This window comes from Phacochoerus africanus, chromosome 10 (assembly GCF_016906955.1).
Source record: "Phacochoerus africanus isolate WHEZ1 chromosome 10, ROS_Pafr_v1, whole genome shotgun sequence".
NCBI classification, from domain to species: Eukaryota; Metazoa; Chordata; class Mammalia; order Artiodactyla; family Suidae; genus Phacochoerus; species Phacochoerus africanus.
This window is the reverse complement of record NC_062553.1, coordinates 78310424-78336601: the sequence shown is the minus strand read 5'-3', so window position 1 is coordinate 78336601 and position 26178 is coordinate 78310424. Positions and strand designations below refer to the sequence as shown.

At 37.8% G+C, this 26178-nt stretch overlaps 2 protein-coding genes across 6 annotated transcripts in view; one reads left to right on the top strand and one right to left on the bottom strand.

The window, feature by feature from the left end:
- Window positions 1–26178, bottom strand: part of LRBA (LPS responsive beige-like anchor protein) — a 709127-nt gene that overhangs the window by 275220 nt on the left and 407729 nt on the right. For 4 of the 5 annotated variants that reach the window (XM_047799683.1, XM_047799682.1, XM_047799684.1 and 1 more), the window contains 2 exons: window positions 18608–18754; window positions 15911–16047 (listed from right to left, as the gene is read on the bottom strand). In XM_047799683.1, coding sequence (XP_047655639.1) covers window positions 15911–16047; window positions 18608–18754 — 284 coding nt within the window. Of the gene's footprint in view, window positions 1–6465; window positions 8140–15910; window positions 16048–18607; window positions 18755–26178 lie in introns of those variants that run through there. The other variant, XM_047799685.1, reaches the window with a different exon arrangement.
- On the top strand, window positions 9832–12503 carry MAB21L2 (mab-21 like 2). The gene is made up of 2 exons (XM_047799687.1): window positions 9832–10237; window positions 10537–12503. Exon 2 carries the CDS (start codon window positions 10834–10836, stop codon window positions 11911–11913), a length of 1080 nt encoding a protein of 359 aa, XP_047655643.1. The 5' UTR covers window positions 9832–10237; window positions 10537–10833; the 3' UTR covers window positions 11914–12503.

Sequence of the window (26178 nt, the reverse complement as noted above, 5' to 3'; positions counted from 1 at the left end):
TTAAATTTTAAATATTTCTCAATTATTTCACATCCCTTGTAGAACATGTGTACTTTTCATCAAAACTTGTTGCACTTTTGTGTTTATGTGAATATGAGCTATATCTATCTTTAAATGAAATATCCATATAAGATGCTTTTAAAACTAAAATCAGAAGCAACCATAATTTATCAAAATTTAATCATTAAATGTTCAATTCCTGATTATTTTATTGTGAAAACGATATAAAACAAATTTGAAGGTCAAATAGCAACTGCTTTGTAGCTAACACATCACACTTAACAAATGGTTCAAGTTTCTTTCTACTTAAAATTGGTCTGCAGTTAAAATATTTAGGAAGAGATTAGGAATTACAAAGGATTTCAAGAGGCAATTTCCAACTGCTCAACTTTTATAAATTGAGGGATACTGTGATTAAATAAGGATCTAGTCTAAGTTAAAAGCAAAGATATACAATAATAACCTAACTTAATGACACAGAGTATCTTTACAAATGATTAGCTCAATTCTTTATTTAACTAAGTAAATATGTGTCTTAAGTGATCAACACCTTAAAAGTAAACTCTGACTTTCGAAATTGCACAGACTTTTCCAAAACCAAACTTCAAAAACTTACAACACTCTAATTACTGACTCTATTGCTAGACCCAGTACGTGTTCAAGTAGAGAAGTTTAGCTCTATAACTTCCACCCCTCAACCTAAACCTCCAAGTCACTTGTCAGTTAAAGGTTGGGCGATTTATTGACCGGCTCTGGATGCATAGTGTCAGTGCTGAAGGAAATATGAGAGAGGGTTGTCGCTACTGTTCTGGAGCTCATTGATAATGACATACCTGCCTCTGTCACCCATTACCCATACTACAAACTACTTAGACCTAACTGAAAAATCAATAGCCTACTTGCACTGGTTCCTGTGGCTGCCTCCTTTGATTGTCAGCTCCTGTCTAGGGTCAGCACTTACATGAAAGGGGCTGTGACTGCCTGATGCTTTCAGGACAACCTAACGATATGAAACTAGCCAACAGAACAGTAAATTCTGTCTCTCTGCCCTCCTCATCAATTAGGCTTTGACTAGGCTTGCCTGTAGAAACCTGACCTTTTAAGTTTAGGTGAATATGGACTAGCTGAACACACCATTGCCCTCAGCACTGAGCCAGGAAATCTACTGACAGGTTAAACAAAACAGAAGGTTGTAACTGTCATAATTTGCATTGCACTTTCACGCCAACAAGGGTGTTATCAGTAGGGGCAAGCCCTGAAACACACAACCCCAGCACCCTTAAGCCACGCTACTCATAAATTTTCAAGTGAAGTGAGATAAAACATAAATTCACAAATAGCATTGCATTTCTCCTCTCTTAGTCTTTTAGGATTGCACTTTGCAAACCCACAGTGTGGACATCAACAACTCTCTTGGTGGCCACCTGGCATGCCTACTGCATTAAGGAGGGACTTCCAAACAACACGACAGAGACGTAAAAATAACTCAACTATGCCCACTGAAATGCTATCTTAGACAGAATGCATAACACAGCAGACAGAGTGACTGATCTATATCTCAAAATGAGAACAATTAGATCTCAATATGTCTTTTCCTGTCTCGCTTCCCTCCCTCCAAAAATATCCACAAGCTCAGACAAATAGTAAGTTATCGAATAAGTGAAGGGAGGTGTTGAAATTATTTCCTACCGAGCTACTCTGTCTGATACAGCATCCTTTATAGTTCGAGGGAAAACTAAGAACATCTGTAAAATAAAAGATGTTAACACTTTTATGCTTGTCAGATCTTCTGATGCGAACAAGTGAAAAGCATGAGAAAGTAGTATGAAACTTTACTTACTTTAGTGACATGTTTTGAAAACCATTTCCCTGCTTGGGTCTTTCTTTTAATACAACAGGAATATGGTAATATTACAGTGCTTAAAGCAACGTCATTTCTCTAAAGACCAAACATTCCTTTTATTTTCAGTTAATTGTGAACTTGAACTTCATTTGGCATCAAGAACTAATATTTATGGAATGGCTAATCTTAATGAAAATATCAGAAACACTGAAAGGCAATTCGATGATTTGAGAAAAAAAGAAACAAAAACCCCACAACTGCCAACCGTGCCTACAGTTTTAAACACATACTCTTTTCCTGAATACACAAGAACATGCAGCCTGTTTCATTTTCATATTTTTATGATCCAACTGCTACCAAGCAATAATGAGTATGCTCTTAGAACTTATTCCAGGTTGCCAATGGGTCGTCCATCACAACTCTCTCCAACCTATAATTCGCTTTTTTCTCAGGAGCCTAAAATATGGAACATAACAATTTGTAAATTTATTCTTTTCTATGATTTTTTCCTGTTGAAAATGTTCATATTTCTATATTGAAACCACACTGAAATTCTAAATTTGTGCTGAATGACTTCTGATTTAAAATCGACTAATGAAGATATACACAACAATTTTCATCATGCTACTGTAGGAAATTACAGATTTTCGTACCTATCTGCAGAGGTAGGAAACACTTCTCATCTATCCCCTCACTTAAGGATTGAGAAAATCGTGAGAAGAAATAGTGACCTGATCAGGGTCATTCACACAGTTTGTAGCCAAGCCAGGATAAAAATTCAGGGTTTTTTGTCCCCTAGACTAATGCTCTTTAATACTAACACACTGTCTCCCTGTATCTTATCTATTCAGGTAAGCTATGTGTCAGCAGCAAGCATATATTTTTTAAAAAAGGAATACATAGCTTCGTGTCATTCACTTTTAATTGATGCTACAATTTATGGAAAGTTTTGACTAATTTGCAGAAAAGATCAGCTTTGTAGAGCATTTAACCAACAAGGTACTATAGAGAAAATAACTATGAGAAGTAGAAGATGTAATTAAGTATGGTTAGAGCCCTTTACTTATCTAATATGATGATTAACTGTGCATCTGGTAGCCTTTCAGGTCCTTTGTGTGCACCTATCTGATAGCAAAGTGAAAGGGCATGGATAGTGTCTGGTCCCAGCAAGCAAATCATTTGGAAACAGTCATAGCCATAGATCAAAGATTTTTCACTCTATCTGGGCTAATTTAAACCTACTAACCCAGGTTTTGTCTACAGACAAAACCAGTCAGAAAATAAGAGTGACTCTTTAGGATCCAAAGATAATAAGAGGAGAGAGAAAGGAAAATTCAGAAAAGAAACAGACTGGCAGAACCTTGATATACATAGGCCAAGACAGCTGTTTTATATCCTAGCTTTATTTCAGATGGTTAGAGGAGAAGTTTCCATTCCTTAGATCATCGAATATTATTTCATTTATACTACACAGATGTCATCTATTCGTAGATTAGAGCCAATGAAGGATTTTTGTTGTTGTTATTTAACCACTACCAGGAATCAGAGAAACCTCTCAGCACATCACTTTTACTCTAATTCACAATGTTTAAGGGAACAGGCGAGATATTTAAAAAAAAAAAAAAAATTTCATTAAAAATAACACAAAGTCTATTAAAAAGTTCCTGTAATCTCAGCACAAGATGGATGCCAAATTACTACTACGAAGACTGATAGAGATGGAGTGCTGCGGAATTTCAAAAGAAACTAAAATGTTTAATAAAAGGGCTAGCTTTTCCTAAAGTTTAACAAAAACTTATCTACGATATACTTAACGGATCATTTTAAACACAGGCCCACAAAATGTCTCATAGGGCCTGAAAGAAATACAGAATGTAATGCCAAGTCATACGTTTCGAACTAAGTACAGCTCAGTACTGGCATCATCCGCACCCCTAATCTCAATCATCTACTTCCTAAATGTCTGGCACTGACCACAAGGGAAAGTAGACATGGGAGCAGGGATGGCTCTGAGATCCCAAGAAACATACTGTATGTGTGAGTCGGTAGTGTATCTTACTAAACAAAGAATACCACATTTCTTTAAAGCATAAAATTCGATGTTCTGAATGGAACTGAGTCAAACCGAAATCAAAATTCTTACAGTATACAATAACAGGTTCAGAGTGTTAAAAAGAGGAAGGCAAAAGAGAAGACAGACAAAACAGAATCTTCTTTGTTCCAACTTTCCAGAACAACTGTTTAACTACATCACAGGAATAAAGGAACGTGATTGCTACAACTCAAAAATGTGTACATCTAAAGTGAGAAAAAGCTAAATGACTTCTTGGTAAAGCCAAGGCATATACCAGCGTAAGTGAAAGTATGGTAAATTTAATGAAATACCTTCTGAAAAATATTTGCTGAATTAACTTGGATTACCTTAACATTCCATATCCTAGCTCATTAATACAACAGTATTTGCACTACAGTCAGGCTAAAAGCTGCTAACTTCCATTTTCCTGAGTACAAGTTCTTTGCTTTATCATTGAACACTGGTGATATTAGATCATGTACAGTTTGAAAAAGAACTCATATATACAGTTGGTACCAAACTCGGGAGAAACCAAACATCTATCGTAATTTTCTCAGTCTACTAAATTATACAGCAATTAGACTAGTAAAGGTGTAAATATCACTAATCAGGTACATTATCCAAAGTAATCCATACAACATCCAAAAGTACATAAAAGCATTTGTTTTTCAGTACAATTTGAGGCTTACCATGCAAAGTTAAAGGCACTGCTTTGACCTGACAGAACATTAAGCTCAAACTGTTCCAATGAGAACAATACCCTTGGGTTACCAATCAAAATGATTACAAAGTTTGGCTTTTGCTGTTGTTTTTTTAAGCTATTTTGTGAAAGAAATTTTTTTAAAAAACTTGTTTTAGCAGTATGATTGACCATTTAAAATTAAGAGGTAACTACTTGAAGAATGCGCTCAATTACTAATTATTCTCCAGGCTGATTCCAGAATAATAATTAATAGCTTAGAAACAATATCTATGATACTTAGGAGTTTTGAAAAAATTAGATCATTTGACAGAGAATGAAAGAGAATGTAGTTTTACTTTGACTTTCAATAACAATGTGGATAGTATAATCCTGACAGTGCTTCTTACAGTGGAGAGTATAATCTTGACAGTTGGTACTTCTTATAGATATTTTAATATAATTCAAAAAAATTTCATCAACTAATACACTAACAAATTGTGTTTGGGTTAAGCACTTTTCTTCCCATTTTTATGTTTTTAAATACAGAAAATTTAATAGCTCTTTATTTCCCCTTTTACATTTTGACCCCCCAAAAGAATTAAAAAAAAAAAGGCATTTTAATACATATGATGAATGAGAACCAAACACTTACCAACTGCATAGATGTTTTAAAGTTAGAATTTAGAGATAAGAATATATACAGGTAAACATGTGGTCCTTTGTCTTTCAAAAAAACCCTAAATCCCTCAGAAAGTTGATTTTTTTCAAGTCAATGATCTGATTATTTTTTGAATAATTCTCAAATGTTTTCTGGGAACACAAAATCATATAATCTAAAAATCTAAATACTCTTTAGAGAAGATTATTGAAAGACAGTATGTTATTTATACAGATAATAAGTTAATGGAGATCTTTTAAGTCCCAATGATATGATAAAGTAAAAACTGCACTGAAGTTTAACTCAGTAAACACAATTCTAAGTCAAGATCAGCAAAAAATGAAACAATTTAAGGATTCTGTATTCTCTGGAAATGTAAACAGGATTATAACTGTCAGATGTACAGAAGCACTGACTTCAGCCATTAGTTTGGTTTTGCTTCTGAGAAACACAACATGAACTACTGCATCATTTCTTTTCAAATCCATACGTTCCCTGCAGCAGTTCAAGCTTCATCAGCAGTGCAGGAATGTATAAAAATGACAGGCAAAGAGCATTAGTTTTCTTTTTTCTCTTATACTGTTTGCCTATAAATGGAAAACAGGGTTCTTTCTAAAGCACTTAAGCTGAGGCTGTTTAAGTCAACTGCAGAATGCAAATATGATTGAGTCTCTATTCAAGAAAGTACCATAATTGGATAAACTGAGAAAAATCAAGTACTGCATTGTCATAGAATAAAATCTTATAAGATCAGCATTCTAACTTAATTGCCCACTATTCTTCAATTAGAAATAATGTTCAGTTTTTTAAGTATTTTGTCAACTCATCACCTTATTTTAGCAGCATTCATAGAATACATGCTTCTGCTTCAAATTTTAAATATAAAAAGGTCTTCAAATTAAGACATACAAATTTTCTTTTGAAACCATCATATTTGTATAAATAGCTGAATTTTTTATTTCCCAGTTTCTGCACCCATAAGTGTTTCACTGCACGAGGAAATTCAATTCATAATTAAAAGTTTATTTAACCACAACCAAGTAAAAACAGGATCTAATATATAATCTAACTACTCCTCTGGAGCTTAAACATTCACCTTTTTCAAAACCTAGTACAATAATTGCTATAACTTGACTCATATTTTTAAGGAAATGGGAAGTTTCCAGACTAAAAGTTTAAATGTATGTATTTTACTATATAATAACTAAAAAACATGTCCACCTCAGTATTATCTACCATCTCATAAAATGTCTCTAGTGTAATGATGATGATGGTAAATCCTAGAGAAGTCTGAAGGTTATGGCTACCTGAAATCCAAAACAAAATCAATCAAAGCACACCCTAAATGTCCCTCTCCTCTTTTTAGGAATGTCTGCAGCCAGCCCAACATGATAGGTCTGGGCAGAAGCATGCTGATGCTGGCACTGCCTAAACCAAACAAACAAGATGTTTAACAGTCAAATAAAACGTCCTGCAGACTCCCTAATGAATTTATCAAGGACCATCAGATTTCGCTCCCCCTCTTTTGCCTCATTAACTCAAGTATGATGAGACGGATTATAACAAGAGAATACAGATCAATCGGTCTGAAGACTTGAGGTGGCTTTTAGCCTCTAGAGTTTCTTTCTCTCACTTGGTCTCCCTTAATAGAATACAGTATCTCCTGCAGAAGGGGCTGCCACTTCGTTTTAATACACCATCAAGGAGCTGCTGATGGACTTCTATACTAACATACATAAAAGCAGAGGTGACAGGGGCTCTTCAATTACAGCCTCCTCAGATACCGTTTCCCCCTTCAATTATTCAACCAGAGGAAGAGCGGATCCGCAAATACACAGCTGAAGCAGCTCTTAGAGCAGAGGCAGCCAGAGTGAGTTAGGGTGGGGGAGGGGGAGGGAAGGGAACCAGCAAGAGGGAGCATTATTTGCTGGAAGTGTTTAAGTTTATTGCTCAAATGATGTTTCTAATTAGTACCACCGCAATAAATTAAAGTCGCCTTTGTTTAACTGATTTATTATTTACTAGAGCATCTACCTTGGACAGGGTAAATTGGTAATGAATTGTTTTTAAATCAAAACATTTGTAACGTTTTATCATCCCTCAACCTCGGTACGTAAAAGTGGAGAAAGCAGGGGGCCAGGGTGGGACGAAACTTGGTCCCGCCAGCGAGCCTGATGGAGAGGCGGAGTGGGCTGCTGGGTGGGGGTGGGGGGGGCGCCAAGGCTCCGGCCGCCCGGGCCGCCCCACCCGAAGAGGGAGCGGCCGGAGGAGGGCGGAGGGCGCCGGCCCGCGGGCTCGGGAGCGCGGTGGAAGGACAACGCCGTCCCCCGGGGGGCTCTCGGCAAACACTCCCTCCCGCGGGCATCGCGGGCCCGGGCGCTCCACGCGCGAGGCCTCGGCCGCTCCCGGATCGCAGGCGCGGAAGCGTCGAGGTCGAGGGGAAAAGCTCCGCACCCGCAGGCCCCGCCGCAAATCTCTGCCCGGTAACTGCCCTTAGGAGCAGCAGCTCGGGACCCCGTCCTGGCCGCCAACAAATCTCCTGCCGCGAAGGGCCCCTCCTGCCTGCATGGTTTCCCCAGGCGCCGCGTGACCTCCGCCGACAGCCAGCGCCCGGGCCGAGCTCGGGCTTCCCACGCGCGCCGGCCCCGAAGCGGCGGGGTTCCTGGCCATCCTTCCGCAGCCCAGGTCCCCGCGCCGGCCGCGCACCCCGAGAAGCCGGGAGCCCGGGGGCCCGGGAACCCGCCGCCGCCGCCGCCAGCCTCTGCGCTCCCGACAAGACGACCAAAGCTCGGCGTCCCTGAGTTTCCCGGACGCTTACTGCCCACTGTTCTTCCCAACTCCTGGCCACTGAAGACAGGTCCTTGACAACAAATCCGACTTGACTGAGAGAGAGGAGGAAAAAAAAAGGCAAACTTCTTTAGAAAAAGACTTCAGCAAAGAGAGTGAAGCGGGTGACAAGGTACCAGTGGTCTGCGCTGGATGTGTAAGAAAGAACCGAGAAGTCCAAGTTGGGCATCAAGTACCTGATGAAGTAAACTTTCGCTAGGCAACTGAATTCAGGTTCACCTGGTTCAGCCTTAGAGAGCAAGTCAAGCCTTGCCACTGGGTTTGGCAAAAGCCGCCTATGCATACCGGGTTTTGCAAAATGAATTCGCACAACCGGCTTCATAGATTTTTATTGTTACAGCATTATCTGAGAATTTAAGATGCAAAATCTAATTAAAAATATTCCCATCTACTCGACTTGTCTTAAAAAAGACTCAGAATCCACACATCTGAGTTCAAACATAAACCTTCAATTCTAAGCAAATCAGAAACACTGTTACAGCTTTTTCCACCATAAGTACCTAAAGGCTACCAAGGGTAGAGCTTGAAAGGATAATACAGATACTAAAAGCACAAGCATGAGTTTCACTGAAATGCCAAGGGAGGAGTGAAGCCATCTGTGTAATCAATAACAGGATAGTTATAGATTTCTGCAGCAGTGAAGTCTTTTAAAAGCAAGAGTCTATAAAGAAAATAAAATGATTTTACAAATGAAACTAATGTCTGAAAATATATTCAAAATTAGGTTTACAACAATTAACATTTTAAGAAAACTTTAACTCAGGTTCACATTTACTTCCCTTCATTTTTATTACGTTTAAAATAATTTTAGTGGCTTAATATAAAAGTATATATTCAACAAAATTCCACCATATATAAATCTGCACCATTTCTCACAACTTAAACATTCTAATAACGAGTTAGTCCTTGTAACAAAGTAATAACATTAAATATATCTGAATCTTAATTATGAGTAATTATGAAACAAGGTGCCTGCACTACTTTTGCCCTGCCCGGTTTTTCAACAGCATATGGAAATTACTGAAAAGAGATTTATGATTATAAATCCTCACCCCATGTCTACCCCCCTCCCCAAAACTGGTGCAACAAATACAGCAATTACTCTGGGTCTTGGCAACAATGGGAGAGGATGGGAAAGAAAGGGAGGAAGACTCTGCCAGAGTAAAAAATCTAGAAAAATTTAGGTCCTTTCCCAGATTGCCCTTCCTCCTCCCATTTGCCTTCAAGCCAAAGTAATTTTGTTAGAGTTTGCACCTTTTTCACAATGTTGATAGGAAAAAAAAAAGTGAACCTTTCTGAACCACTGCTACTCTCCCAGCCATCTCCAAGAAGTCCCTTCTCTATACTCTTTTTCTTCCTTGCAACTGATAAGAGAGGAGGATAAAAAGAAGGGGCTGTAAAATGCGTGTGAGCATTCGACTTCTACTATCTCCTCCTATTTTCTTACTTCTCTCTTTACCCCCTTTCTTTATCAAGTGCAGCGGTGGCTGCTACCGTTTGCCAAGCATGCCTGTCTTCTCTCTCGGATTGGCTAAAGCACTGACAGCTCGGATAGCGATTGTAGGAACTAAAGCTCCACCCCCTTCATGATGGCCCAGGACCATTCATAAACTAAATAACTCCAGGAAACAGCAAGGCAGAAAGAGAGAGAAAGAGACAGAGAGAGAGAGAGAGAGAGAGAGAGAGAGAGAGAGAGAGAGAGAGGGACTCGGAGGGAGAGGGAGAGAGATTTGAAGCGAGAGGGAAAGAGACATCAGAGGGGAGGAGGGAGAGACGAGTCAGAAAGTGGAATCTGCACAAGCAACCTAAAGGGGGAGGAGAGGAAAAACCCTCGAATCGTTATAACTAAACCCCAGATGCAAAGCAAGCAACGACCTCGTCACACTAAAATAGACTTTGTGAGGGCCAAAATTATAAATTACGAAGCAGAAATGAATATCAACCAACTTCCAGCAGTTTGCACCTAAGACAGACAAGAAGAACCCACTGCAAACAAACCAACCCAGTCCAAACAACGCCTCCAGTAGGAGAAGAGGAAAACCACTACAAGAGGACCCCCTGAGAAGAGACCAGACCCACACGCTGAGAGCGCAGGCGTCTGCGAACCTCCGAACCTCCGTGCGGCGGACGGAGGTGCACTTCACTGCTCTCTGGACATTAATTACACCCTTCACCTTCCATTTGGGGGAGGGTTAGGAGAAAAGCACTCACCTAAGCTGAATGAAGAAAGGCGACCAGTGTGGGGGAGAAGTTTAAGAATGAAACACTGAATGTTTCGCTTTTATTTTTAAATTTACTCTGGCACTTAAAAGACCTGATTTCCAGATTCCCGGGGCATCTCTGATGCAGACGTCTAAGCCTAACCTCTTGGTAACCTGAATTTTTCTCTCTCCCCCTGCCCTTTTCCCTCCTCCCCTTCATCTCTCCCGCAGGCACATCTTTATTTCGCTTATCAAGAGAAAGCAAAAAAGTCTCAGCACGTACTTTTCTTTTTCAAAGATCACCTTTTTTCTTCTTCTTATTTTCTCGATAAGAGAAAAGCTTTTGAAAGAGAGCGAGACAGCTGAAGCACCAGCTGGCCAGCCCAGGTGGAAAACAAGAGTGAAAGTGGGGCTTAGTGGGAGCGCAGCGCCTCTTTCGCAAGCCGCAGGGCCACCACCAGCGCTTGAGCCTTGGATCCCTCAACGTACTGCGAGACGCCGGTGTATAGCCCGGACCTGTGCCCCAACATGATCGCCGCCCAGGCCAAGCTGGTCTACCAGCTCAACAAATACTACACGGAGCGCTGCCAGGCGCGCAAGGCGGCCATCGCCAAGACTATCCGGGAGGTCTGTAAGGTGGTCTCGGACGTGCTCAAGGAAGTGGAGGTACAGGAGCCCCGCTTCATCAGCTCCCTGAGCGAGATCGATGCTCGCTACGAGGGGCTGGAGGTCATCTCGCCGACAGAGTTCGAGGTGGTGCTCTACCTAAACCAGATGGGCGTCTTCAACTTCGTGGACGACGGCTCGCTGCCCGGCTGCGCAGTGCTCAAGCTGAGCGATGGGCGGAAGCGGAGCATGTCTCTCTGGGTCGAGTTCATCACAGCGTCCGGCTACCTCTCTGCGCGCAAGATCCGCTCACGCTTCCAGACGCTGGTGGCTCAGGCGGTGGACAAGTGCAGCTACCGGGATGTGGTCAAGATGATCGCGGATACCAGCGAGGTCAAGCTGCGCATCAGGGAGCGCTACGTGGTGCAAATCACTCCTGCGTTCAAGTGCACCGGTATCTGGCCTCGCAGTGCGGCCCAGTGGCCTATGCCCCACATCCCCTGGCCCGGCCCCAATCGGGTGGCGGAGGTCAAGGCCGAAGGGTTCAACTTGCTCTCTAAGGAGTGTTACTCCCTGACCGGCAAGCAGAGCTCTGCGGAGAGCGACGCCTGGGTGCTACAGTTCGGTGAAGCTGAGAACCGCCTGCTGATGGGCGGCTGCCGAAACAAGTGTCTCTCCGTGCTGAAGACGCTGCGGGACCGCCACCTGGAGTTGCCAGGCCAGCCGCTCAATAACTACCACATGAAGACGCTGCTGCTGTACGAGTGCGAGAAGCACCCGAGGGAAACAGACTGGGACGAGGCGTGCCTGGGCGACCGGCTCAACGGCATCCTGCTGCAGCTCATCTCCTGCCTGCAGTGCCGCCGCTGCCCTCACTACTTTCTGCCCAACCTCGACCTTTTCCAGGGCAAGCCCCATTCGGCCCTGGAGAGCGCTGCCAAGCAGACCTGGAGGTTGGCCAGGGAAATTCTTACCAATCCCAAAAGCCTGGATAAACTATAGGGTGCCAGGGACTGCTTGAAAAGCGACACAAACGGGAATGCTCTCAGACACACAACACACACAACTGGGCGACCAACAGCGGAAACTCCAGACGCAAACTTTTTTGTGAGCCACCTAAAAGGAAGGAGAACCCAACAGAAGACCCTCCCTAATTAACGAGCGAACAAGAGGAGAGCAAACCAACCAACCAAACAAACAAAATCACATTCTTGCACAAAAGTGATCGTTTTCTTCCGAACAATGTGAATTTAAAAGGTCACACAAAAGAAGCAATCGGGCTTTGCCACCACAAAATGAAACCCAAGGTACATTTTCAAATCAAAGTATTGTAGTTTCTCCCTTTTCCTTCTCTCTCTCTCTCTTTCTTTCTCTCTGTCTGTCTGTCTTCAATTTGTTTTGGGTTGCCTGAATGTTGTCACCAAGTGAAAAAGTATTTAATTATATGTAAAATTTCTCTTTTAAACAAAATTTTGCTGATGTTAAATGTATCTCAGTGCCAATGTCAGATGTGCCCCTCCCTCTCGCACCTCTACCCTCACCTTAAGCAGTCTTGTCGAAAACAGTAATAAAAATATTACTTTACGTTGTAATTGACTGTTTGTGGACTGTTCTTAAATGAAGGCAGGTGAGATCAAAATTTCCAATTTACAATGTAAAGATGTGAACCAGAGGAACTAAAGGCAAGAAGCTGCCATCTTAATTCTAGTTTTCCAAATTTACAATTGTAGCACGTTTTGTAGATTTAACCATTCAAGTTATCACCAAAATCTTTAGAAAAGAGAAAATATTACTTTTGCCCAACTATATATAATATGTTTGTTCTCTAGATTTTAAGATTAAAAGTAGTATCTTATTTCACACTTGAAAAGAGAACATATTTTGTATGGAAGAACAGATATTGATACTATTTTTTAAAATAGAAAAAAAATGTTCACGTTAAAAATTAAGAAATTTGCTTTCCTATGCCATAATTTTAAAAAATCCACTCTGGGTCTAAATTACAAAGGAAATATTTATGGCTCTTTTCTGAATAGTTAACACAATCGGTTGGTACTTTTTCCTTCAATCATTTGTCCTCTTGAAGCTTTAAATATTAAAAACCTAACAATTAAATCAGCCACACTGGAAGAGAATAAAATGGTTTCCACAACAAATGGTGATATGAACAATCTAGATTTATCAATTCAAGTTTTCTAATGGCTTAGTTATAAGTGCTGTAACTATGATGATTTTTTATCAAAGTCCCAGAATTATTCAGAGGTTTCTTATTTAAATAAAAAAGGTTTTGATACAGTTTTTATGGCCAAAGAAAAATTACATATAAGAAAAGTATGTTCGCTTCTTCCTGCTTTTTTAAAGTAGCAAGTCAATGTATTCATTTCAATGTTTCAAGTTTAACAAAGGTTTCTTTTTAATACAAGGACATAACTGATTATGAAATAAAATGATTAGTAAAACTGAAAGCATCCCAAAGAAACTAGTTCATCTTCTTTATGCAGGAGCTAACTATATACCCCATTAGATATGCTAATGAGAGGCCCAGGTATAGAACACATATTAGATGCTATCTTTTAAAATTTATCCTTTGAAACAGCCCGTTTTTTTAAATTGATTGAGAAAAACCCATGAGTGAGAGAGGTACAAAGAAAAATGTTCTAAAAAGCAATTTTAAAGATCAGAGGAAGAAGTCTGGTGGGGGGTAGTTAGTTATAAGGAGGATGAGCTGGATGAGATGGATGAAAAACAAGGAAGCTACTTAGAACTGTGTTACCTAGTTCACTTGATTAAACAGGCTTAAGTTTTAAGATTCTCAGAAATTCCCTAGTGAAAATAGTTATGAGTTAAAAATATAAGCTTCGATCTTATCAGATCTGAAATCATCTCCACTCTTTCAACATACATATATATATATATATACACACACACACATATATACACACACACACACATATATATAGTACACACACACACACACACACATATATATATACAGGTTTTTTCTAGGTCTCTCTTCCTGCAGATATAAACTCACTGTAATACTAAATGGCTCAGACAAATATACTAATTTTTAAAATAATAATAAGTAAATTTATTCTCAGGGGAAATGTTGATGTTTAAGATCAATTTCAAGGCAAGTGGTAGGTGCTTACACCTACAAAGAAATGACTTAAGGGCACAATGTTTAGTTTAAAAGATTAAAATGACATCTTAAAAATGACCATTTTGTCACTCGCAAAAGTATTTAAAGCATTAGGCACATATTTCCATCCAACTATCCCAGGGAAAAAAGTTTTAAGCCTTGACAAGAAGAAGGAAAAATTTCCCAAATTCAGTATCTTTTTTCCATGCTAATTTAACTAAATGCAGGTATCACCAACAAAAGAAGAAAAACACTCCAGTGTCCTCATTTACAAAATACTTTAAAGCACCAATGTCTATACAAAATCAAAATTATTCCAATAATGGCCTGGAAAAAATTTAAGAATATAAAATAGAAGTTTTGATTTCTCTAATATTAGGTAGGTTGCAGTGGTACAATTTCTGTAATTAGTCTCAAAGATTCTGTATGGCCCAAGCAGCAGGGAAAAAATTAACGATGTTGCACAGACTAAGATTAGATAGAAACAGAAGTTATAACTTTCCCCAAAAGGAAACTTCAAAGAGCCTAATCGCAAACACTGGTAGAGGTTTTACTAATGAGGACAATTCATTAACTTAAATCACATTTTAGATTTTAAGTCATGTACCTCCAAAAGAATAACAGAATATTCTGAATTAAATTTCAGCTTTTGAACTCACAAATTACCATAAACTAGAGAGTTTAAACCATTTTGGTTACCTTCCTTTCCTAAAGATACTAAAATACATTATCAGACATTTCAGACATGCAACAGAGTGGAAGAGTTGATGTAATTTTAGAATTAAAATTTTCTTTACATTGGATTTCGCTGCCTTCTCAAGCTCAAAACAATCAGTTCCAGCACAGACTCTTTCAAACAATCTACCAAGTCCTGTCTCAATAAAAGCAGCAGTGCTGAACCCATGTGCTAGAAACATGCGTAAGACAAGAGATAATTTACAAAGTTTTTCATAAAATTACAACTTCTCATTAAGAACAACTTTTAAATACTTCTAAGTCACTAAACTTTAATAATTCACATGACTACAAACTCAAAGAGTTTCCTACCAATAAACTTAAAATTGTGTGTGTGGACACACACACACACACACAGCCTATAAAATAAATGATTTCTTTTTTTTAAAAAACCTCTTCTCTTTCTACAGGTTGCTTATTTTGCTCATTTTAAAAGAGACTGTTTCCTCTCAGGACAAATTCTACCATTCACTTTCATGAAATAAACCTAATTTTGGCTTTATGGCTGTGCCACAAATGTCTCTTAGTAAAATAAAGTTGCCAAGGTCTGAAAAGTAATCAGAAATACATTTTAAAGGGGAAATTACATTTTCATTTAAGAATAGGAAATCATGCAGTGCCTTGTAAAATCGACCATAGGTAATGGGAAACAGAGGTATCTCACACACAAGACATGCTTGCGTGCACGACAGAGTAGTAAGTCATGAGGACAAAGCAAGGAGAGTGATATATTGGTAATATAGCCAGAAAATATAAAGGCTAAACAAAATAATTCCACTCTCAACCTCGCTGAATTTTGTAGCTTAATTCACCCTGGACCCTTTGAGGCAAAATATATTTATAGATGCTATTCCCCAGAGGTTCTCTCCTACCTCTGAACGAGCTAATGATAAATGCAATTAAGTGGAAATTGTTTTTGAATCTAAATGAACTTCAATAATCTAACTAGGTGGTAAGGGAATCATAAGCTAAAGGAGAGAGCTGTGTTGCATATAGGCAGAACCAATTTATCAAGAAATCTATCAGATTTAACTAATGCCAATAGTAAAATAGCAGCCCACTGCACCATCATAAGGGGAAAAAAAAAAAAACAGAAATGAAACCCACTCCTCATCTTCTCACCTTGGGGTCCATTTTCTTGAAGTTAGGGTCTTCTTCATCCACCTCGAAATAGAGTTCAGAGGAAGTGACTGAAAGAGTGCCCTTGACTACAGCGGAGGGAGCCACAAGCTGAGCTGGTGTGCTCAGGCTAACAGGACCTGCCAAAAAGAAAAGATCAGCTGAACAAGCTGGAATGATATTTTCCAAAAAAAAAAAACAAAAACAAAAACAAAAACTAAGTGGATTCAGGCAGAAATTTCATTTAATATTTAAATTCTCGCCTCTAGCACTGAATTGCCAGTCAACTCCTTTCTTTCACACTTACAAATTCTGTCCACCCAAAACCTCCCTCTAAAAATGCCAAGTTAGGGTTTGCACACTGAGAGATCTGTAATAGGCGGTTAATGATGACAGTAAACTAGGATGCAATTATGTTACAGGGAGTCTGCAAGGCTTTGGTCTAATCTCCTGGTTAGAAGGTGGCTCTGCCTAAATAAGTCCATCCACATTCCATTTAGAAAACAAGCCTCAGGCTACCAAACAACATGGAACAACAACTACGAGCAAGGAAGACTCAATCGGCTTCCAAGGCCAGAGGTTAGCTTCGAGTTTGGCTGAGGCATGATTGCAAAAAGATCACTAGCTTATTAGTGAAGTGGGAAACATTAAACCATATTCTCTGATAAAGATTTTGTGTCAGGGTGAAACAAAACCTCTTCCATAACAACCGTACCCCACGAAAGATTGGTAAAAATACTTCTTTTCTAAGCCTGCCTTTCCACTGTTAAATATTGTTCAATGCTTCCAAATCTAATATTAGTGTAGTTCAGGGACTCTGGGAGTAAACAGCTGGAGGGTGGGTTTCCAAGTGAATGAATTTTTATTGGAATAATCAAATCTCCACAGGGCTTATCAAAGAGACAAATCAGCCTGCTACTGAACACAATAGATTCACTACAGATAGGGGAGCATAAAACATATTAGAGCTAAACCTAAAATAAGGACTAAAAATAATGATTATACATATATCTATATATAGCAATGTAGAGATAGATGTAGTAAAAATTTGAAATCCCACGTAAATCCCTCATTGTCAAAATCCTATAGGTGAAGAAAACAGCGAGACAAAATTGGCATTTATAGTTCTGAATTAATATAGTGCCTATAAACACAGTACACCTATTCAGGTAATCAATGGGTGAATAAGTGTTTCAAAATTCAGATGAATTGACATTCCCATCGATTGTTAGAAGGGTGTTGGTCTTTAATCTCGCATCAATCTTAATGTGTGCCAGCAGGACAATAGGAGGGATGCTCTGCGGAGATCAGAGCAGGTTTTGCCCTCTATTCCCAATGTACAAAATACATTGTGTTTGCAGATGGGCAGCAGAGAGCTGCAGAACAGCCATGATTTCCCAAAGCTCATCCCTATAAATGGATGAAATAAGCAGCTATGTGTTCTTTTGCTGTCTCCTTTGCCCTCCGTACATTAGCATGTAATCCTGAGAAGAAATAACATTTTTTCAATCATTCTCAGACATTCAATTACAGGGTAAGCAGACAGCTGTAGGAGCTAGGGCAGCCTAGGTCCTACAGAAGGCCCCTGACAATTTCCACTTCATTTCTAACCCACACCACTTTATTAGTGTGGATTACTTCTTAATCCTATTGCCATTGTCAAGATTATATAATTAAACTCCCCTTTCACCTCTATTACTGTATGAATGTATTACTAGTAGCAAGAATAGAAGCAAAATAAAGGAGGAGGAAATGGGTAAATGGATGTGAAGGAAAAGACTAGAGAATAGCAGTGTCCACCTTACTCTCCGACTCCTGCCCCAAATCCCTGAACACACGTATGCTCCAATTAATTTTATTTTACAGAGAGATTTATGGTCATCAGAGAAGATACCATCATCTATTTTTGCTTTTCATTATCATTCACTGCATGGTAGCTCAGGCTGCAGATATGTCACTAAATAAAAGATTTTTCATGCCTTTTAAATTAAAATTATCAAAATAGAAGGGTATGTAATTTTCACCTATAGAAGTTGTAGAATCTTTCAGACTTGCCTCCTTGAGGGACAGAGAGTCACAGGCATTAAAGAAAAAAAGCCATTTAATGAATGACTAAAATTTCAAGCTAAACAAGAGAATTTTTCCCATAAGGGAAGTAAAACTGAAAATCTGCAGAACGCAAATCAAAATTCCTACATCAGGTAAAATATGTGAATCCTGTGAAAAGCCATAGCATTCTTGGAATGGATTTTTTGAGAGAGTTAAATGTATATGCAGCATGTTCCCTAAGACCTGTATATCAAAGCAAATAGCTCATCTGCCTCCAAGCTTTATTTATAAAACAATTGGCATAATTCTATTTATAGCTCTCATTTTGTAGAGATTAGCTAACTCCCCTTAGATGGGTGAAGCAATTTTGTTGTGTTGTTGCTGCTTTTATACTTTTTCTTTTTTTTAGCAAAGATTATTCATAAAAGAGGAAGATGAATAGGGTAAAGAGAATGAATAGAATAGAAAAAAATACTGGGGAACAGTATTGAAGATTGGGGGGAAAATGTCTGGAAGAACAAAAACAATCTTCATTTAATGGAACTGTGAGGGTGAAGCTGGTAGGCCTGGCAGTCACAGCTGGAAAAGTAAGTAATTAGATGCTTATTGGCCCAGAGCTAGCGGAAGTATGTGCACAGCCACTGAATTTACCGGTGAGATTCTCTAAATCTTTCTCTTCCACGGATGACAGAGTATCGTCGTCGCCTTCCAGGAGGATCTCGTTTTCCAAGTTCTGATTTCCCAAAGCATGACTCTTGATGGACTGTTTTCCTTTAGCAAGAATATCTTCATCTGCAGCTGAAATGAAAAGGAAACAAAGCTGTCCATCAGGTCTGGCAAGAGTACCCTGCAGAGGGGCAGGGAACTGAGGTAAGGAGAGGTGGCCAAGGCGGTCCATCATTTTTACACAGAGTCGCCCATGATGGGGAAAGGGCTCGGGATGGTCCACGTGCTCCTTCTGACAAACGTGATTCCCCAAACCTAGTCTAATGTTACCCTGAACAAGCACCCTAATCCCATTAAACCTGACCCTTGCACTGCTCACCGAGCCATTTATTTACTTATAGTTAGGCCAGAAGAGGATTCCTCAGAAGTAGCACATGTGGGGGGGGGGTGGATTTTGTTGGTAGAAAAAAAATCAGGACCTAGTTTTGGAAACAATACCTACTTAACACTGAAAAAAAAGGAAGACTGGTTCATTCCTGCAGATACTATTATACTGACACACATTTTGGAATGGTTGGGGAGTGGCTGTGGAGGAGAAGAAAGAAGGGTCAGAGCTGAGATTCACAGCCAGGGAGGATTTCGGCCAGATCCTGAAGCTGTATCTGCCACTAAGAAAGCTAGTGCAGCTCTTCGAAGCAGCGGGCTCTTCATCTTACTCCATCCTCCAGCTTTCCTTAGCACTGCCCCAGCCCACATTTCACCCCACTCAAACCCCTACTCCAGCCCTTATACAAATATCCAAGAGCAAGGCAGTGTGCAAACTAAGTGGAGGCTCAAACACTACCTCCTCCATGTGTTTAAACTAAGGGGCCAGGACACCCCGGGGGCAAACATAACAGAGAGCCCAGGAGGAGAGGTTTGTGGGCAAAGAGCCTCACACTGCCTGAACTGGAACAGCCTGTGGAGAGCAGCGGCCCCAGACTCTCAGGCACTGTGACAAGGCAGCAGAGAGAGAAGGAAAGAGAGAAACTGTACACCAGAGACAGAGTGAAGAAGCAGCTCAGCAGAGCGCCCAGGGCCATCCAGGAACCAGAAAGAGGAGCCGGGAAGCAGCTGAAAGGAGTCAACTCTGAAACTCAAAATTCTGATTTCAAAATCCCGTATTCCTCCAAGATGACTCCCGTTGCTTTGAGCAGCTCTCTCCTTAAGAAATACCTAAAAGTAGGTACTAACTTCTGGACTGTGATTTTTACAAGCTCACAGTGTCACATAAGGGAAAGTCAAGAATCCTTACTCCACGACTGACGTTCCGGGTTTCCTGCTTGGGAAATCCCAGAGGTACAGCACCTGATCCACCAGGCAGCTGCTACTGATAAAGAAATCAGATGGCTAGGCTTTGTGCTCCACTGCACTACCTGCCCAGACAGAAGGTCCAAACTGCAGAAAGGATTAAACACTCCGTGTGCAGGAACACGACTAAGACGTACCTATGTAATTTATTCTAAATAACTAAACTACATGTATCTTACCTGGTTACCTTGACAAATCAAAGTTTCTTTCAGTTTAATAGGTATGGTTAATATTAATGGCAAAAGTTTATTTTTTATTATATTTATTGTGAGTTCATCATGTGGGTCATCTACATACAATACTTATGGGCACTACTTACAAGATCATAGGAGCTTTCTATTAAATAAGTTGTGGGAAGAAGCTTTCTATATTTAGCTTTGAATACCCTCTGTGGATAAATAAAATCTGATTTCCCTTCATATCCACATACCCCATTGTATGCTGCACACATATGAAGGTCTCAATAAATAGCTGAAAAGAACTTAAAGCATCAAATTAAAATGGCTTCCCTTTCTTAAATGCTATGAAGAAATATACCCCCGAAAGACTAATATTTAGGAAAACAGCAGTATGAGTTCTTATATCATTGTTTATATTTCAAGAATTTATATTTCCTTACCCTAAAATCATAAACATTGCTCTTAGCCCAAACAAGATGTTTTCTAAATTGCTATAAATTTTACCGAAAATAAATTGGTCACTGAGAAACTCAAGAGAAGTCATCATCTTCTACATTTTCCTATAAAGTAAATTATAATTAACAGTTGTGAGTCACATGTTAGTACAAAATCAGTATGCTACACTCTCATTTCCTGGATTTATAACTCCTTCTTCAAAGCAAAAATAATAATAATAATGCTAATGTTAAATAATACTTGCCATGTGTCAAGGAAAATTCAAAGTGCTTTACATATTTAACTCATTTAATTCTCACATGCGCTTTGCTAAATTCTCCTTTTCTGCCATGCAAAGCGGACAGGCTCAGAGAGGTTATACAACTCAAGGCAACACAGCTAGCAAGAAGTGGAGTCAAGATTCAAATCCAGGCAGTGTAGACCAGAATCTAGGCTTCTAACCACTATGCCATAGAAAATAAAAATAACCAGTATACAAATATGAATGCATATGCAATTTACTGGTTAGTTTACTAATTCTTATGTTTCTCATAATGCATTTTAAAAGGTTAAGTCAGAAGCATGGTACAGAATAAGCAGGTAGGTACAGAATAAAAATATATTCATTTCCAAACCTAAGTTTGACAAGCACATGCCATACACATCAGAAAGAACTAAATTCAACACCTTGCTCATTACGTTCTCTGAATATTGCCCTGAGGCACACCAAGCTTATTTGATGGGGAAAAAAATCATTTAATCTGCAAACATTAATCCAAAAATGACCGTAAGGGTAGTCACTGGCAATATGCAATGGTTTAAAATGGCCTGGCAAATAAATTTCACATTCACTTAAATGACCACTAAATATAATTTTTAATCTTTTCCAACTGAAATTTTAAAATTTTTTAAATGTTCTCATCATGCTGACAACATATTAACACACAATAACTTTTGAATTAAGTAGAACTTTATGAAAAAACTTTTAAGTACTCTAGGTCTACTGTATGCATACAAACACAACTTTAATTTATTTATTTACTTATTTTTATAAGCTCAGATTCTGGAATTGTTCAACCTCAACTAAAAAACCTCTTGTCATGGAAAATATGCAGCTTACTGATATTTAGAATGGTTTTCCTGTAATTAACTCCCCCTTGAGGATTTTAAGTTAGCAGCAGTAAAATTACCAACACTACTCTAATATACACCACATGCGCTGGTGTTCAATTCTCAGTGGTCTAATAGCTTTCTGCTAAAGAACTTTTTTTTTTTTTTTTCAAAATTAGAACAAAACCGTCCCAAGCATAAAATAAAAGATAATTATCATGTTTATCAGTGCTAGGAAAAGTATATTCTTAAATTTCACTTGCCTTACACTCAACCCAAGCATGAAAACAAGAATCTATTATTTTGGTATCTTCTATGAGTATATTTTATATATATAAAGGTTTAACTGGATGAAGTCAAAATATACTTTTGGTTTAATTTTAAAGCTTGATTCAGATGCTGTTCTGGTTAATAACATTATTACCAAACGTGACAACTGTTTAAAATTTTCATGTCGCTATCAACCAACTGCCTTCACCTAATCTCATATTTTATTCTGACTTAATATTTATCCTAACTTAATAACTACACTGCAACTGTTACATAAAATTGGAGAAATCTGTCAACATAACTTGATTCACTGAGGCTAAAAGCAATGAAAGGGCTCAGAGAAAACCGGTCTTCAAAATGTAAAGTTCAAGTTCTTTAGCGCTAGCTCGGGGTAGGAATTAATTTAACTATGTGACACATACTAGGTAAGTAAATAAAAATCAGTTTCTGTTTCTATGAAACAGAAATCCCTTTTTACAAGTCCACTGTGCCAGGAAAATGGAATTACCCATAGTCCATACATATTACAGTTAAAAAAAAAAAAAAAGGAGTAACAAAGTGACGAGAATTGTACATAAAATAAATATGAGTGTCCACTTAGTGTGATGTGCATATGTCATAACTGTTTGTTCTGAACAGGACACATAATATCTTATATATAACTATTGTCCTAACCTAATTCCCCACTACAGTTTATGCAGTTTCCAAAGGGTTCAAATCAAGAAAGTTCATCCTAGAAAAATTTGTGAAGCTACAAAAGCATAACTAGAAGAATAGGCCAAGTTTATCTCCTAATGATCATGGGTTTCCCAAAAGTTCCAGGTAGAGAACCTAGCATATGTTGCTCCTAGAAAAGAAAGCAATTGTATCCTGGAATTATGGAAGGTAGTAAAGAATTACATGATTTAGGATCTTGACATGGTCTGTCATCTCTAGAAAATCAGAGGAGTTACTTGTATCATTTCATGTGACTACAAGATTATTTTTTAATCTTTTCTTTCTTCTTTTTAAAAAAATTTGTTTTTGGCCGCTGCATGCAGTGATTTGATGTGGGATCTCAATTCAATCCAGACCAGGGATTGAACCCACACCATAACAGTGAAAGCCCCAAGTCATAACTACTATACCACCAGGGAACTTCCTACAAGATAACTTTTTAAATGATGTTAAATTTTCCTCATATATTTCTATTAGCATGTGTATTCTCTACAAAATCAATGTCTTAAATTCAACAGGATTCTACTGCTAAACTGCTTTAGTATTTGAATTAAAATCAATCTTGTCACCATTTAAAACATTTTTTGCCTGGCTTTATTTTGAAAATAAAATTCTCATATTTAACAATGAATTTTAGAAGAAACATAGCACAATGATAAGAAAATCTGACTAGTCATCAATTAACTTGGGCTTTAATTCTGTAACTCCCGAAAGTTATGCTGGCCTTTTGTTTCCTCAGTTTCCTTATCTGTAAAGAATAAAAGTCTGACTAGACTTTAGCCTTCAGTTTTTTTTCAGATCCAAAAAGCTCTGACAATAAATAATTGACAAACGGGTCTCTGTGCATTAGGAAGAATGTTACAAATCATTACAACTGATTTCTAATAAATTTTAAAACTATAAAATGGAAGGAAATGCCCTGTGGAATGAAATATCCACCTTTGCTTACTGCCGCTAATTTCCATAAAGAATATTTAACCATAAGAAGAAGTACTAATTTTAATTTAAAAATATGACTCAGTTTCTGCGAAGTTAAAGAAATCTCCCATTACAAAATGACTTTTATAAATAACCACTTTGGAGGGTCTCTCTTTGAAAAATTACCTAAAGCCCTTTTCCCCAAGCAAGTTAATGTGAACTTGGGAAGGGCAATTAAATTGTCAGAATTAAAAAATTTGTTTTTAACTAGAAGGTAGCCAGAAGTAGAGTCATGGGGCTGGTATTGATCGCCAGAACAGAGAACATCACTCTTCAGGTATTTACTCTGCCACCCTTACACCAGAGGCTTGCCTTCAAATCAAATCAATCTATAAAAAAGATGGCTCTTACTACTAAAATACATTACTAATCTCCAACAGCATTTCTACTTAGATGTCTTCCTTTGATAACGATAATACATTTCATGATGTTTTAAGATTCTGCACTTTCAAAATGTCCTGTCTCTTTAGTTAAATCAATTATAAATAAAAAGGAGAAGTCATAAAAGAGCATAAAACCTATCCTCAGTAATACCTACTTTAATTACGTAAATTCAAAATGGAAGCATAACATTCATCCATGATAAATTCTGACCTCAAATGCTTTTTGATCATGTTTTGTTTTGCATACTTGATTCTTAACATATTTTTATTCGCTTCCTTATTGTAATTAAGTTGGAATAAAAACACAGTTTCATAATTAACACAAAATTAAAATTGAATGTCAACTACAAGATACTATAATAAAATATTAAAAAATAAACTCTTTGCTTACTAATGTATTAGCGTAAATTACACTGACATCAAATAATACCACCATACTACAATTTATGTGCTGAGTTCCAAAACTAACAGTTCTCTATTATTTAAAATAAAAAATATATAAAGTATGATTAATTAGGCCTTTATCTTTTTTCAAAAAATGTATTACCAAATAGAATAGAATTATATAAAATGCTTTAACTTCTCTTAATATAAAAGTGCATAATAAAACACAGATGAAATTAATATTACATTAAAATTTCAATTACCAGTTAGAGTAACTGGAATGAAATCTGCTTCTATACAAGATTTAAAAGGTCTTAAATGAAAATAAGCATTGCTAATAAATATCTTTTTAAAAGCAGACTCTCAGCATTAAAAAAAGTTGACATGATAATATTATTTGAAAGGTAAAGTTCCACAACAATAAAATAAAAATTTATTCATTATGGAAAAATCCTTTACTTCCCCTAAGTGGTTAGACATACTATTTTTGCTAAAAATAATTTTAATAAGCTCTATATTAAATCTGTATCACAAATTTTAAATTTAGTTACTGCTCTTTAGTTCACGATAAAGAATTAACGAGTTTGCCTACAGGCAATTTTAGACAACAGGTCCCCCTCCAGATATATAAAGAACATTTTTCATAAAAATATTTTCATTGTAATTCATAGACTTCAGAACTCATAATTCAATGTTAAATGACAGTTAAGACAGAAAGATAACTTTAAGTGCACATGGTAACATCTATTTGACTAAAAAGAACAAAGCTGTAAAAAGGTTGATTTTTATTCAATGGTTTGGTCATTAACCAAAACCAAAACAAAAAAAAAGAGAGAAACAAATACGAAGTGAAAGAAAAAGAAAAAAATGTACATGACTCCGAAATCTATAGCATCATGTAAAAAGTACTTGAACCTTAAAAGCAAAAGTGGCCTAATTAATTCTACATCTTATTTCTCCTTCTCCACCTCCTGTAGGTGAAGATGTAGGGCCCTGCGACTATTATTGCTTTTAGATCACTTTGTTATTGACTATTCTCTCTATGATCATTTATTTTAAAGGACTGATGTCACATTTGGTGTTATATCTGATGACATATTGTGGACATTTTCTTCCAGAAATGGCTCTTTAAGGCTGAGTGCAAGAGGTTAAGCTGCCTGACTGAGGCCAAACCTAAGATCACAGACTTTTAATCTAAATTCTTAATATCCTTATTGGACATAATTTAACATTTATTTTGTATACTACATATTATCATTGAACCATAAGCTGCTGCATGGTAAACTGATAACCCTGAAAAAGGGAAATTAAATTACTTCTCATCTTACTAAAAAAACAATGAATCTCTATTTTATAAAATAAAAAAAAATTAGAAACATTTTCCCCCTTAATCAGTACAACTTAATTGACTTTCAAAAAATTACAAAATATTAAGGAAACCCTAAAGACAAAGAGAGTATATTATCAAATCCAAAGGACTGCTTCAGTTTTTCCTATTTGCTCATCAGGCTTCTACTGAAACTGAATCATAGTGATATGCATTCTATCAAAAAAGGAAAAATGTTTTGTTAAGCTCTGATAACAAGGTGATGCAGAACAGGAACATATGAAAATAATGTCTATTCTCTTTTTCCAGGAGCCATCTATCACAACCATCTACAAATCAAGGCTCAGAAAGTATCCGGGCACTTGGACATTTATTACCATCTCTCCCACTTCATAATCTCAGGCTAAAATACCATGTTGAGGG